Source organism: Budorcas taxicolor, chromosome 4, assembly GCF_023091745.1.
Source record: "Budorcas taxicolor isolate Tak-1 chromosome 4, Takin1.1, whole genome shotgun sequence".
Taxonomy (NCBI): domain Eukaryota; kingdom Metazoa; phylum Chordata; class Mammalia; order Artiodactyla; family Bovidae; genus Budorcas; species Budorcas taxicolor.
The window spans coordinates 62900402-62917075 of NC_068913.1; the positions used below are offsets into that span (position 1 = coordinate 62900402).

Below are 16674 nucleotides of genomic sequence, written 5' to 3' on the forward strand. Positions count from 1 at the left end.
AGGGGAGCAGGAATACTGCACTGGGGAGGTTGCCTCTAGACAGGGTTACCCCAGTCTTCTCTCCACGTGGTTATAACACAAATGGGAAAGACCTGCACAGCCTGGTAATTCTTGGACTATAGAAGCCTCGCTGAAGCTTAAAAAAAGGTAAAATAAAAAGACAGTTTTAGGGCAAATAAAATAAGTCCTCTGTCCCAAAGTAGACACCACACTTGTGAGTAATGATTGAAACTAATTATTCTAAGTGGAAGCAGTTCTGAAAATAGCAGAGTTTTAGACAATTTTTGTGGCTATTTTAGAAGCGTGCAAGAGAATTGCAGGCAGAGTTATGTACCCCATGTCAGAGCAGAAACCCTGGGATGGTCATGCCATGGCTTGCACCCAATATGCCATTCCGCAGACCCTAATGTTTTTACGTGGCTAGAGAAACACGCCAACCATGAAGGTGGCTGGCACAGAGTTGCAGCTGGTACTTCCTACTGACACACTGAACCAAAAATTCAACAGGAAACATCAACCATATATATTACAACATTTTACTTGTAAAGCAAAAAGGCATCTTCATCAAGCAGATGTTAACATTTCCTAAGACAAACCATGGTGACTTAACCAACCACAGTTCTTTCTTTTCTCGAGTCTTCTTTCCTCTTTGACATTTTCAAGTGAACAGGCTCAAAGAATAAGATGGGTATAGATGGGGGAAGGACGGTTTCTAAGCACCAACAAACCATCCCACAGCACAACTGATTAGCAAGAGAAAGGGTAGGGGCAGAGGGGAGAAAGACAACATAAAAGGGTGGGAAACGACTACGTCGGTATTTAAATCCGAAGAAAATCATGGAGGGGCAGAACAAAGCTGGCACTTTGCATTAGTACCCCATCCCTAATCTCCCACACGAACACCTACATATTTTTTAAAACCCCAAGGATACATTTTCTCAATTCACAAACACTAAAGACTAGATCTCTCTTAGACTCATTCTACGGCAAGGCTCCAGCACTTCTTATATGTGTTTCTGTGAAGAACGCAGAGTTATTTAGGAACTGTCACATTAAACAGAATTAGGACTTATGAACCCTCAGGGAGACTGCTCTGGTGGCCCTTTCTCTTATAAAATGCCAGCCTCCAGCTACATTCTAAATGGTGTTTATGCAGCCTCCCATCCTCAAGAGCAATACTCATAAAGACTTGCAAGCTGTGGGTGAAAGTATTACAGATTCACGACTTACTTTATTTTGATTTGCATTATGCCAAATCCTAGTCACTAAAGCCTGCATATTTCCTATTTTATTTCAGGGCAAACCACATAGATTTGATTGTTCTTTTCTGTGTGGGCAGCCAGGGGTAGAAAGACCTGCAATTTTTCACTCCCAGACACTTTATGGCAGCAAGAACTATAGGCGGAAGTTCATGAAACAGCATCCCATCTTGGAGAATGTTCTGAGACTCCTTGATTCTCAATTTTCTGTGCTAACGGGAGGAATGGAGAGACAGACCCCCAAACTATCTTTCAGTTAACTTCCTTTCTCATCATGTTTTTGGCCAAAGGAAATTAAAATTAGCCAAACTGCCTGATGTAGCCTTCACAGGCTTTTCAGACTCCCTTCAAATTACTGGAAGTGGGTGGAGTGACAGCTAACAAGACAGAGGGAAGTGTCACAGAGATCAAGCTATACCCAGATGGGGGCCACGTGGATGCTAGGGCTGTGCCCTGCAGGCACGACGATGGATGCCTTTACTGGCACGCTTGCCACATGCCAAGCACCACTGCTGGCTCTTCACATACATCATGGGATGCGACCATACCATGGCTCTGCAAGGGAGGAGTATCCTTGCTCAAGAAAGGAGGAATATAGGGCTAGAGGGGTTAAGATCACCCATAGGGCAAATGGCTGAGCCAGGATCCAAGTTCACGTCCATGAATGGATTTGGAAGCTACTTAGCTTCCAGATGAAGCAACTACAAGGAGGGCAGTAAAAGGGTCAAACTTGCATTTCAGGAGGGTTACTCTGGTAACCATACAAATGAAGGACTGAGACAAAAATTACAGAGACCAGGTAGTAACTGCATATGTTTTAACTTTTCTCTCCACATTCACAGTTTTTAAAAATTTCACTTTTCTAGAAAGTCATACTATAAATATCAATTAAAATTGGCTTGAACTTTTATCAATACAGCACATGTGCAAGTGCACACACACACATACACTTTTCTCTTCATAAATAAAAAGTGATTAAGTGCTGTTACTAAATAAATTAAGCACCAAAACGACATTTAAAAATGTCCCTGCCACATCTTAACATGAAGGCTAAAGATAAGTGTTACTTCTTCTCTTGTTCACAAATACAGCCAAGTAAGCTAAGTGTATAACAAGGATGTCTGGGTGATGAGGAAGAAAATGAACAATCAATACACAGCAATTTATTTTCTAACTAGAGGTTTCAGCCAGATGGAAAGAGGGAGTGAGTCAAAGCACGTCTGATAGAGAAGATCAGCAGTAATGTAAAATTACTGTCTCATGATTTCATAATTAAAAAAAAGCAGGAGGGAAGGCTCTAGCACCCCCACCCCCACTCAGCCTCAGAGCTGGTGCAAATTTGGGAATTCAGGCAAAACCCCAGAAATTGTTACCTTCCCTTCGAGGTTCAGCCCTTCAGCTTATAAATGGTAGGGACTTTGTTTCAGTCCTGAGTACTTCTGGTCCCTCTGGGTCCAGTGGGACGTATCAGGAAGATGCTCTGTGACCCAGCAGTGTTTCTACAGACCACTGAAATCTGGTGACTGATCACTTGTGTAGGAAGCCACTAACCAGTGCCTAGGAGGGCAGGTACTTTCAGAGTAACTCATACATGGGGAGCTGCTTTGTTTCCTCTGGCTGTCTTCTTCCAGCCTAATTAATTCTGCATATGAAAATAAGCCTGCATTTCATGAACAAAGGTTAGTGGGGACAGACCTAGGGCAAGAGAAGAAACTCACCACTGAGTGTGGTGAGGAAACAAGTCTAGAATCTAGAAAAGGGTCTTGGATTATTCTCATAAGGGATATCTGTATGTTCTGAATGTCTACAAAGATAGATCAACATCTCTAAAGGTCCAAACTCACCATTTCAATGTCTTCCACAGGTTCACAAAAAATATTTTATCAACTGTAGGAAGTACTCATTCTAAGTGGGTAGTTAACAATTTGATAGATCTCTCCACTGAATTAATTCTGGCAAAGCTGGCCTTAATGACCAACTCAATCAGGATGATTTTACCTACTGAGAACATCCAGCATAAATCTTTTTAGCAACTGAACCAAAGAGTTTCACTTGCCTGCCCTTCTGTTTCATTTAAAATTCCCAACTGGCCTACACTTTGCTGAATCAAAGTCATGCTCTCAAGAAGTGAATGAATGAATCATTCACAAAACATCTCAGAATTCTCTAAAACAGTGAATTGAAAGTTCTCTCAGTACCAACTCATTGTTAGCATTTCTCAGCATGCTTCTGATTACAGAAGCATTTGAGGGTGGGCCAAATAAAATAGGAAATTGCATATAAATCCTGTCATCATGGCTATGTGAGTGTTTGTATAAGATGATGGCTACATGCAACAATTTTGAGGGGGATGCAATGAGTTGGCATATTTTCTTACTGTTGAAAAGCAAAAAAGAGTTAAGAGACTCATGAGGCAGGAGGGAAAAGTGCATAGGATATACCCGAGCGTAAGCAGAGCCTTTCCAGTGCTGGAAAAAAAATCCTAGACCAGGCTATCTTCCCCTCTTCCAAGCCAAAAAAATGGTTTAGAACAGCAGTTTTCAAGTATTTCTGACCATGACTCATAGCAATAAATAAAATTTTACATGGCAATCCAATATAATGCTATCTGTCTTCCTGCCAACTATGTATGTATATACCTGTATCTACCTATCCATACATCCTTCTATCTATCCATTTATTCATCTATCTACCCACTCATCCATCCATCCATCCATCCATATACATATAGTGAAACAAATGATGGCTATAACTTACTCAATTGATTTCATAACCTATAATTTGAGAATCAAGCTCAAATATTTCTTACTACGAAGTCTCTGGTCTTACTAGAATATCATAATGCGCTGTACTTTCATTTCTGTCTTTGCCAAAACCAAATGAAAAGTTTTGCTGGACTTTATGTAGATAATGCCTTAGAAGTCTCCTCAAACAAATGAAAGTGTGTCACTAAAGTTGAACGAGCTTTGGAACACTGAGGAAGTATGAGCCACTTGTAATCCCATCCCAAATAAAATGTGGCATGTATGGGCTCAGTCGTGTCTGACTCTCTGCAACCCCATGCACTGTAACCTGCCGGGCTCCTCTGTCCATGGGATTTTCCAGGCAAGAATAAGAAGGTTGCCATTTTCTTCTCTAGGGGATCTTTCTGACCAGAGATTGAACCCACGACTCCTATCTCTCCTGAATTGGTAGGTGGATTCTTTATCACTTGTGCCACCTGGGAAGCCCCTTCATTAAGACATGGTGCTCAGGAATATAGCCAGTGTTCAAAATCTACCTGTTTCTAACAAGATTAGCAGCTAATTTTTCATCAGAAACAATGAAGGTCAGAAGGCAGCAGAATGACATATTCAAAGTGCTGACAATGAAGAATCTTATATCAAGAAAAAAAGCTTTCAAAAATGAAGATGAAATACACTCCCACACTAAAAACAAACAAAAAAATAGGAGAATTTGTTCCTGGCAGAACTTCCTGAGAAGAAATACCAAAAACACTTTGTCAGGCTGAAAGCAAGTGACACCACAGATGAGGCCAGCAAAATTCTCTTTAGTTGATGATAAACTGATTCTTAGCAAAGCATGGAGAGGGTTGATTTTTCAAGGCCCCCTTGTCTTTCAGCCATGAATGAAATGATCCTTCTGCTCTTGTTATAGGCCTTGTTTTGGCCCCCGCCTAAGTTTGCATTCCATATAGCTATTATATGATTTTTCTTCTTTTGCTCTATAAATCCAGAATCAATTAGGAGGCTAAGAAGTAAGGAAGATGTTAGTATGAAGACAAAGAAATGGAACCCTCAAGGAGAGTGTCCCCAAGGACAACCATTGCAGGTAAAAGACAGCAGTTGATTCAGGCTCCCCAGTTCATGCAGCTCACCTGGGTAAGACAAGCTCTAGGAATGATTTCCTTCCTTTTCCCACTCCTAACACAAAATCATTATTTATGCATTATAAAAACAGAACTGACTCATTAGAAAAGACCCTGATGCCGGGAAAGATTGAAGGCAGGAGGAGAAGGGGACAACAGAGGATAAGATGGTTGGATGGCATCACTGACTCGATGGACTTGAGTCCAAGCAAGCTCTGGGAGTTGGTGATGAACAGGGAAGCCTGGCGTGCTGCAATCCATGGGGTCATAAAGAGTCGGACACAACTGAGCAATTGAACTGATAGAAACCTAAATAGGTACATATGCCAAAAAATGGGTAATTGCATATATAATTTTTAAGTAAATATAAAATTATCTCACAATAATTTTTAATAGAAAGCAAAAAACATTTTTAGTAAAAATACTTTGGGTTAGAAGTTGGTAAGAGTAAACCATGATTTATTAGATTAACTGGGATAGGGCCTAGGCTCTTAAGGGTTAAGGACAGCTCAAAGCGGATAGAGGCTGGTTGTGTACGGTGGGAATTTACATTCAGGATAACTATGAGTATGGAACTTCCCTGGAGGCCCAGTGGTTAAGACTCTGCACTTTCAATGCAAGGAGCATAGGTTCAATCCCCAGTCATGGAATTAAGATCCCACATTCTGCAGGGTGCAGCAAACAAACACACACACACACACACACACACACACACACAAAGATAACTATGAGTACATCAAAGAAGAGAAATAGGACAGCAGCAAAGAGAAAAGTAGGACAAGTAGCAACACATTTCAGATTTCAGGAGGCCTAAAGATGTCTCGCATTACCAGGGAAGAAAAAGATGCTAGAAAGAAAGGAGTGAAGAATGGGGTCACGGGTATTCCATGAGCCAGACAATCTCCTTAGAATAACCAATATGGGATCAAGCCATAACTCACAGAAAGATAACCCAAGGGATGCTGTTTCTGTGCCAATGGGATGCAGTCTCATCTAACATCTGACTGGCCTCTTACCACGTGAAGGACCCTCCCTGCAGACCTTGAACACTATGCCTTCCTGGGCAGGGTGAGCCATCCACTCTGAGACACATTTCCTCACTAGGCTACCATTTCGCAATGAGAGAAGATATTTCAGCATTTCTGAGGTAGAGAAATGAGTGTAACTGCTACTGTTTTCCTCAATGCTGACATGAGTCACAGGTAGATAGGAAAGATAATAGTCTTGGTAGCAGCTGTATGGGTCTCCTGCTGCTGCTGCTGCTGCTGCTGAGTCGCTTCAGTCGTGTCCGACTCTGTGCAACCCCATAGATGGCAGCCTACCAGGCTCCCCCGTCCCTGGGATTCTCCAGGCAAGAACACTGGAGTGGGCTGCCATTTCCTTCTCCAGTGCATGAAAGTGAAAAGTGAAAGTGAAGTCACTCAGTCATGTCCAACTCTTAGCCTAGCTCAGCACAAAGCCTGACACAAATACTTAATAAAAATTGGTGGAAAGAACGCATACATGTACTTTCACATAGTTGTAATTAGAGCAGGCACAACTGCTTATCCTCCTTTTTGTAAACATTATATCACATTTATACAAAGCTTAATGATTATCAGTTTTAATAGCCACCACACACCAGTCCACGGGCAGACCTACCATAGACTGTTTAAACTCACCCTTCCCACTGAGCAGTGAGCTGCCTGCAATGATTCATAATTATAATGCATGCTGTCAAATGCTTTTCCACATTTTTACGGATCATTTCCTCTAGATACACTCCTAGGAATCTACCTTGGTCATAGCGTAGGGATATCTCAAAGGCAATGAAATACACTGCCCCAGAGCTTACAAAAGGACAATGCCTTATCACCACCCTCCTCAATGAATGGGGAGGCTGGTGCTATCACAACTTCAGTATTACATATTATTGTTTAAATACCTTTACCAATGTAATAGTACATTTAAAATGATCCCTCATTGTTTACTTTAATTATCTTTGAAAGCTAATAAAGCTAAAAGCAATTCAAAAGTCCTATTTGTGAACTTTACTTTTTGCTCACTTCAAATAAATGCTTTTCATAATAAGAGAAAGGTAGTGGGAGCCCCTAAATATACATGGTATATTGTGATGGTTTTAAAAGAATAGGAGAAAATTTAAAAGAATAAGAATAAAGAAAATAAATTCATTGAACTGTGAAGCCTGGCCCGTAATTCACCAAGATGCTCCATTTTCTGGCAGCTGAGGGGCCTGCAGGGGATTCCAGCCAAGAGCCCTTTCGCGAATGGGGTCAGGACCCAAGTGTGCAGTCTGCAAAGTGGAGCTGGTGAGCAGCTGGTTGCGGTGGCCCCTGCGGGCCTGAGCTAAACTCCAAGCAGTGAACAGGGGGAGGCTGAGCTCCACAGGGGCCCCCATTTCTGCTCATTAGCCCTTCAAGGAAGTAGCAAGCTGTCTGCTGGAAGGGATTTAGCCAGGAACATGAGTACAAAGAGTTTAACCATAATTAGGCACTGATTGGCTCAACTCACTTAAAAAATCTAACAAATACATGAATACTGATTATTCAAGATGGCATTCAAACTAAGCTCTGACTATGGGCTTCTCTAGGCTTCCCTGGTGGCTCAGTGATAAAGAATCCACCTGCAATGCAAGAGACAGAGGTTCAGTCCCTGGGTTGGGAAGATCCCCTAGCAGGCATGGTAACCCACCAGTATTCTTGCCTGAAAAATCTCATGGTCAAAGTATTCTGGTAAACTACAGTCCCTGGGGTTGCAAAGAGTCGGACACAACTGAAGCGACCGAGTATGCATGCATGCATGGGCTTCCTTGGTGGTTTAGCCATAAAGAATCCTCTTGCAGTACAGGAGATTTGATCCTGGGTCGGGATGATCCCCTGGAGAAGGAAATGGCAACCCACTCCAGTATTCTTGTCTGGGAAATCACATGGACAGAGGATCCTGGCAGGCTACAGTCCACGGGGTGGCCAAAGAGTTGGAGATGACTTAGTGACTAAACAACAGCAATGTGAAGGACTAGGCATGGGAGAAAAACAAGTCCAGATTGCTGAAGAATCTTACTCTGATACTTTTGAGTCCACACAGAGTACTATTTTGTAAACGGCACGTTTTATGTTAAGATTCTTGAAGCAATTCATTGTGACGCTGACCCTACGGAGGATGTGTTTGCAGCACGTTCTCTGTCCTCGTCCATGCTCCTCATGGCCTTCCTCTGCAGTGGCCCCCACTCTCTGCAGCCCTCACACCACTGAGAGTTCCCCTGTTCTCAGATGCTCCCCCGAGAGTGTCTGCATCCTGAACCCTGAACCTCCGACTTCCTTCTCCTCCAACCTCCAGCCCACGTTCTCTGTCTTCCCTGTTGGACCAAGGGGCACGCATGGAGACAAACAGCACAAATCCATGTCTGTTTTGCTACAAGGATGAGAAGACCTCGGTTTAAATTCTTCATCACCTGGACCAGGGACCAACTGTCTGGATATGCTCCCAGGCCTGGAATATGCAGAGACAGAAGCCCCCATAAAGTCCACTGAAGCTGAAGACGAAGATAAATGAGACCAGAGAGCCCAGGCGGTGCTCACACTGAAGAGAGCACTGGACGAGAACTGAGTCCGCCGGGGCAGGTCCTGATTCTACCAACGCAACTGCTATGGGCCCAGGCAAGAAGGACACTTCAGCACCTCTGCATCCTGTCTGCAAAGTGACGGATGACAGGGCTGGACTCTGGATTAAACAGTCTCCCTCAGCTCTGACATTCTGGGGTTCCATGTATGCCATTCAAGCGTATTTTTATAATTTTATCTCCCTTGGCATGTAGTGCGATTTAGGCACAGCATAAGCACTCAACTGCTACACAAACTAAATTAACAGGAAGTCTAAATCACAGAGAAAAACACTCCAAAAGAGCATAATAACAGAGTTAGAGCTCATACATGTGCCTGCAACGTGGGAGACCTGGGTTTGATCCCTGGGTTGGAAACATTCCCTGGAGAAGGGCATGGAAACACACTCCAGTATTCTTGCCTGGAGAATTGCCATGGATAGAGGAGCCTGGCAAGCTATAGTCCATGCAGTCACAAAGAGTTGGACATGACTGAGCTACTAAGCACACACGTGTTTGCATGTGTGTATGTTTATAACATACCACCATCAATTAGAGATAGAAGCACTTGGCATCCTTAGTTTATTCACACAAATCTATGTGATAATCATTTACCTCTTATTTCCTTCTGAAAATCTCCAGGAAGCTACTAACTACTTAAAAAAAATTATTTTTTAATTTTGATTTGGGGTATAGCCAATTAACAATGTTGTGATAGTTTCAGGTGAACAGTGAAGGGGACTTAGCCATATATATACATGTATACGTTCTCCCCCCAAATCACCTCCCATTCAGGCTGCCACATAGCATTGAGCAGCATTCCATGCAGGAAGCTACTAACTTCTAATTCCAACATTACTGACTGCTAGGGTTCAGTTGGAAAAGTCCCTGCTTCGCCACCATGTGCAAACACCAAGTTCAATTTTTCTGTTCTGAGGCTTGTTGGTGAAATGTATGTGCTTCCTCTCACATGGAAAGCACAAGAGGCCAGAGATCACCTGCTCTACCTGCAGGAAAACTAGACTAAGAGCGAGACTTCACAATGGAAATTCTAGGAAAGATGTCTAGCCGCAGCAGCAGCATGGAGACTGGCAGGCATTTTGTCCTAGACAATTTCACAAACGGGGTGGGGGCCAAGGTGGGTAGGACAGGCGATGACTATGAGCTGGGCATCCTGAACCCCCAGGAGACCTGGCTCTCACAGACAGCTCTTCAAGCAGACTTGGGTCTCGGTTAGGGTCAGCTGGTGCCCTGCCCTCTGGCCCCTCCAGGGAGAGGGTGACCTCCAGCTGGAGGGAACGGCCAAAGTATTGTTTGCAGCTTTGCAGGAAACTGTTTGAAAGGGTCATTGAAAAGTGATCTTACTAAATCAAGCTGTACCAATATTTTTGTTTCCTTTCATGCAATGCCACGTTTAAAGGCGTTAGATGGGGCCTGTCTATAGAGCCTGGGAAACAAGTCTGTGCGACTTAAGTTCAGAAAAACAAAAGCATCCTGCTCTTAAAGCACAGAAAAGAGAGAAGGTGGGAAGACCTACATCTGTCTCAGAGCAAGTCCTTGCTCTTGGCACCTGATGGATATTTGGGAAAAAAAAAAACCAAAAACCACTTTTTCAAAGAAAGGTCACATATCCTGACACTTATGCTCAAATGATAAAGAATATGCCTGCTAATGTAGGAGACACGAGTTTGGTCCCTGGGTCAAAAAGATCCCCTGGAGAAAGAAATGGCAACCCACTCCAATATTCTTGCCTGGGAAGCCCCACAGACAGAGGAGCCTGGCATGCTGCAGTCCATGGGGTTGCAAAGAGTCAGACACAACTGAGCAACTAACACTTCCCAAAGTTCTAACAGATTTTTGGAACAAGAAGCAATTATTAATTGTATGGTCTATAACTTATTTTTTAAATAAAATGACAAATAACTGTCACTTGTCTGGGAAATGCCTTTGTGTAATGTTGATGGAGAAGAGAAATTCAGAGACTTGACCTCCCAGATGTTCCCAGTCTCCATCCCAAACGATGACACCTGAATTAAGACAAAGTGTTTGAAGAGGTAAAAACTGGGAACCTGCTGATCTACACATGGCAGTCACTGGGCAGGTGTTCACCACTCTCCTCTCCATTCAGATGAAACATGGAAGCCCCTAAAACCAGTAAGAATCACTGGATCAAGGAGCAGAGAAAGAATTAACAGAGCATGAAAAGGAGAATTTTCCTCTCTTCACAATGTGATCAAGGATCATCTGTGAAACCCAAGACTTTTAACGACTTTTAGAGGAAAGGTCCACAAAAGGAACAGAAAGCGGTTACGTGGATAAGGAAAGAGGCCAGGGCCTCTGAGGAAGGCAGCCTGCCAGGTCTAATGGCTAAACTGAGCCAGGGCTGGGAGGGGACCCCCACTCTCCTACAGCAGTCTCCCCACAGCTCCTCTGTGCTCTGTAGAAACCCACAAAGCCTTGGCACTTCCTAAAATGAACAAGCTCTCCACCTAAAGCCAGAGAAAGTACAAGTCAGACAAATGGCTGCTAGTTTTGAACTGAAATGCTAAGATCACAACACTGTCTAACATTAGCAAGAAAAAGCACGAAAAGTCTTACTCTGTTTTGGAGAAGACTCCAAAACACTGCTGCTGCTGGTTTGTAGCCTTTTATGTTTTACATAATTTAAATATTTTGCTGGTGAAATTTAACCTACAAATACCTATGAGGGAAATGACTCCTTCAGAAAAGCCTCCATCTTATAAGTGAAAGGCATGTGTAAGTCCCCACTGTTGGGACTGTCTGGAAGGGACTAGCCCCATTGTGGTGGGATCTAAGGAGTTCAGTAATTGCAAAACCCTAAAGCAGGTTGCCACATGAAGCCCAACTGTAAAGACAGTTAAAGAGGTGCGAGGTTTGTAGGATCTGTGTCTGAGGTCATTCTTGCTGGCTCCACGTATTAAATTAACTAAGCCTATTTTTTCAATGAAAGGAAAAAGCAGGCAAACCAGATAAAAACTGTTTACAAATAGACTTCTGGTGTTTTACTTCTCTTGACACAAGAAAGCAAGCCTGATTGCCCACTAAGGCAAAAAGCTGACACCTCAGAGGTTCTCTATGAAACTGGCCTAGTCAACAGCAGTGATCGTGATAGTAACTGATACTCCTCAGGAGAACTTCTTGGACTTTGGTACACAAGAACCACCTGGGGTCTTGTCAGAATGCAAACTGAATCAGGCAACGGGGTCTGAGATTCTGCATTTCTAACACGCTTATAATACTGTCAGTCTGCAGACCACACTCTGAGTAGCAAAGCTATTGCTATAGCTTACTGAGAACTTTCCTTGGTGATTCTTTAATTTGTCTGGGTAGGTGAGAATCTGTAATTCCTAAGGCTCTTTAGGGAATGTATCTTATTCTAACATGAACTGAACCAATCTTATTGCAAAAAATAGCACTAAGACAGGTATAAGCCATGTGTCACTCAAAATACAACTGGCTGCCAAGCTCAAGTCTACTGATCGCTTCTGGACTTTTCTAGAAATGCTTGCTACTTGCCTGCATATTGAAAGCTCAACAAAAGCCGTAGTGTGAGTGAATGAATGAACACACAAATGAAAGAGGGAAGAAGGAAATTGAGTCACCTTGGCTCCTAGCTGGCCCCTGTGCATATTTAAGCTATCTTATAGGTCTTTCTACTGGTCATTTATGGAGATGGGGGAACAGTACAAAACCATCATCAAACGTGGTGAGAAAGAGGGAGGGAGGGAGGAGGAAGAGGAAGGCGAAACAACACGGGCTGTAGCTGCCTCTGTGGGAGCACTGAGCGCCAGGTATGGAGTTAAGTCCTTCACATAAGCTGTCTACTTGATCTTCTCAAATCTTCTGTGAATTTTGGGTTATAAAGAGTCCCAGTTTACAGACTGGCAAAGTAAACCACAGAGAAGGCTGATAACTCAAGATAACCCGCTTAAGAAGGACGAGGTGGCTCTGGGCCCAGCTGTGCAAACCCCACACTATAAGCTCCCTTTCTGTTGGACTCCACAAGCTGTTAGTGTCCCACGCTGGCTGGGCTGTGTGGCCTCTCCACAAAGGGTATTAACACAACTCTAAAGAGCTATAGATATTTTCAGTGCCTGTGTTTCTATTGTGCTGATGCACCTTAGCACATGGTCGCCATGTGTTTACCAGTTTTGTCTAATTTTTTTTTTTTAATTAAAGAGTAAACAAATACCTGTAGTGAACACTGCGAAGAAAATTGTTTCTGGAGGGGTAACTTTTTAAAAGTTTCAAGAACATACAAAGAATCTTCATGTACACCTAGTATGTTTTAATGGCTGGATTAAGAATTGATAGGAGTAGTTAACAATTAATGAGTCGAGACCTTTGGCACTTAGGAAGCCCTTCCGCCGCACTAACTCATTTGGTTCTCATGTCATCTCTCTGAGGTCAGGCGGGCAGCACCACCCTTGTTCCAACTGTGATACAAATAAGGCTGGAGGGATGTGAAATTCAGAGCCAGAGTTCAGATAGATACCTCCCTTCCCACACATCACTGCCTGGTGCTTAAAGACTTTATTTGCTTTAGTGACAACCAGCAGACTGACTACTAATCAAAATATTTTAAATTATATGAATAATATCACTTGGGTGCTTATCTCGCTAACCAATTTCTTTTACATTACCCTTAGAGAGTCTAATTAATAACCATGGCCACATACTCGGCCAGAGTCCTGAGCCACCCAGGGGAACTGCTTGGGAGGCCCACGGGGTGGCACCTGGGCCATCCAGCACTCAGACTGAACCCACAACTGGCAAAAGGTCTCCAGATGAGTGCTTGACTTGAACATGGAGAACTAAGACACATTGACTAGCTCCTTCCAGGGCACATGTGGGACAGAGTTTCCCAAACCACAGAAGTAGCTCCCAAAGGAGTTCAAACTCATGAGCTTGACTATTCAACAGAAAAAACACTGGTTTTAGAAATAAAACCATGAGGCTCAAATCCTTACTCTGCCACTTAGCTAATTTTCCTAATTAGAGCAAGTTCCCTAACCTTGCTGCCTCAACTTTAGCATCCACAAGCTCGGACAAGAACACACACAAGCAGAGATGGAGGGAAGCACAGAATCTGGCACGCTGGCAGCATCGGGTATGTGGTGTTTCCGGGCACAGAAAGCCTGCTCCAGAGCCTGGCCCACAGCAAGACGAGCCTCTGCTTCCACTCAACTCTGAAAAAGCCAAGCAAGGGAGAGTTTGCAAGCATTAATGGCCTATGAGCAATATGGGGGCATTCTGACTGAAAATCTGCAGGGTTCACTGACTGTTATGAATACAAAATAACAGACCAACTTTGTTGCAAGCGCTGTCTCTGGCAATAGAGAACGGAGTTTTCCCTGTGTGTGGCACTCTTTTCTAAGTTTATGAATCTGGGGTAGGGAGAATAAAATATTTACCTTTTCCAGGGCCTCTCTGTCAAGTAGTTCTTGCACAGCTAGCAGCTTGATGCTGTAAGAAAAAAATTAAAACCACACTTGAAAACAAAACATTTCACGTCGCCAAGCATGAGACAAATCATGAAAACAAAGGTCTGAAACTTCAGCCTGCATTTCTACACCACCCCCAGTCTGAAGGTGACCTTTGGTTTGAGCTGAAATGACCATTTCAGAACTATCTAAAATGTTTCTGAATTGTAAAAATGATTTTGCCATATAATCCAGCAATTCCACTTCTTGGCATATACCCACAAGAGTTGAAAACAAGGACTCAGATATTTGCACACCCACGTTCACAGCAGCATGATTCATAGCAGCCAAAAGGTGAGAACATCAATGTGCCTCAGTGGATAAGTGGATAAACAAAATACAGGACACACACATGATAAAATATTGTCCAGCCTTAAGAGAAGGAAATTCTGGCACTTGCTACAACATAGAGGAAACGTGAAGACATCATGCTCAGTGAAATAAGCCAGACCAAAAGGACAAATACTGTATGATTCTTCTTACATGAAGTCCCTAGACTTGTCAAACCCAGAGAGACTGGAAGTAGAGTGCTGGTTGCCAGGGGCTGGGGGGTGAGGAATGGGGAGTTCTTACTTATTGGGAATGGAGCTTCTGTTTGGGAAAATGTTCTGGAGATGCTGGTGATGGTTGCACACAAAATGAATGTGCTTAACGTCAGTGAAATGTACACTTATTAATGGCTGAAATAGTCAATTTTATGTTGCATACATTTCCCCACAAAAATTTCTAAAAGCAATTGATAGTTGCTTATGTGAGCAACTTCAATAAATTCAGAGGAATATAAAGAAGAAAACAGTTACCCATGTTCAGCACTAATCTTCCCTTGATGTCCCTCTGGTGAGAACAAATAGCTAAAATCACGCCTTATGAAGACGGCCTGCTCATCCGCTCATTTGTTCCTGCATATGGATGGAGCCCTACTGGGCGCAGGAAGCCAAGAGCACCTGATGACTTTGACCTGCTCCCTGCCCACAAGGAGTTCACAGCCGCCCAGAGGCCACGCTGAGGGAAAGGACCAGTAGGGTGCCAAGCGGACTGGCTGGGGAGCCGAGAGAGCCCAGCCTGGCCAAGGGCAGAGGTGGCTTCCTCTAGGAGGGACCAGGTTAGCCTTGCCAGGGGAGGGGACTGGGGAGAAAGGCAACCAGGGACAGAGGCACCATGGAGAAGAGAAAGGGCTTAGAGTGTATACAACTCGCCAGTTTCCAACTTAGGGGCCAGAGCCCAGACTTCAGCCAGCAGCTGAGAGGAGGGAGTTCCGATGTGTGGGAGCAGGTCCCTCCTGTGACAAGTTGCTTTTGAAGTGTCTGGGGACACAATGAGCAGGCAGCCAGGGCAATACTGCCCAGCACACAGGAGGAAGTGAGAGCTTGGTGAGATTGTTTGGGGGGCAGGTCAGCTCTCCATGGTGTCGTTCTGCTCCCTCCCCACCCAGCTAATCTGCTTGTGGCCACTGGTCACTGCACCCCTACCAACCTGCACCAGCTCTCCGGAGCAGAAATGGGCCCCACCTGTACCACACACCTCCCTCAAAGGAAGTTATGCCCGTAACAAGTTTCACCTCAACCTACAGAATTCTTAATAATCTCCCTATACAGACAGGCAGGCACTGTCCAACCAAATGCAAAGGTTTACTTAAAAGTAAATTCAGCAAATCTAATACAAGTGTTAAAGGCCTACAAGAAACCACCACCACCAACAGTTCAGCAGACATCAGGGCTAATGGATAAGACCCTGTGCATTCGCTCTGCTCCAGTCACTGAGTTTCCTTCATCTCTTGGACATGTTTGCTTTTGCTGTTTCTCTGGCATGAAAAAGTCTTCCCCAAGACCTTGACAACACCAATTGCATCTAATTACATCATCCTAGGCTAAGTTCAAATGTTAGCAGCATTCCTGGTCACCTTGGATTTTTTTTTAATGTGTGCTTACTGGTTGTTGTTGTTTAGTCACTAAGTCGTGCCTGACCCTTTTGCAACCCCATGGGTTGTAGCCCACCAGGTTCCTCTGTACAAGGGATTTCCCAGGCAAGAATACTGGAGCAGGTTGCCACTTCCTCCTCAAGGGGATCTTCCCGACTCAGTGATCCAACCCAAGTCTCCTGCATTGGCAGGCGGGTTTTTACCACTGGGCTATCTGGGAAGCCTAAAGCATTTATTTGTCAGGTTGCTTTTGTCTGTTTCCTCTCACTAGCAGGGAACCTCTTTGAGGCCGGGGGCCCAGGGGTCTTCTCACTACATCTGTGGTGTCTATAACTGACATGAAGGACACCCAGGGATATCTATTTACTGGCCACCCATGAGGGCCCAGGGGCTTGCAGACCAAATTGCTACTGGTATGGATAGCTAAAATCCCTAGTCAAGCTTCAGTTTCTCTGTCTGAAAAGGAAGCCCTCCAATGAGATGACTCTGTGTGTTTCATGTCTTCCTCAGGTTGGACAGTGCTACAC

General features: G+C 43.9%; 1 protein-coding gene across 2 annotated transcripts in view; it reads right to left on the reverse strand.

Annotated features, from left to right (window-relative positions):
• The window catches only part of EEPD1 (endonuclease/exonuclease/phosphatase family domain containing 1), a 122956-nt gene that overhangs the window by 27656 nt on the left and 78626 nt on the right, over window positions 1-16674 (reverse strand). For both annotated transcript variants that reach the window (XM_052638466.1, XM_052638465.1), the window contains exon 3: window positions 14161-14212. In XM_052638466.1, the coding sequence (XP_052494426.1) occupies window positions 14161-14212 (52 nt within the window). The remainder of the gene's footprint in view (window positions 1-14160; window positions 14213-16674) is intronic.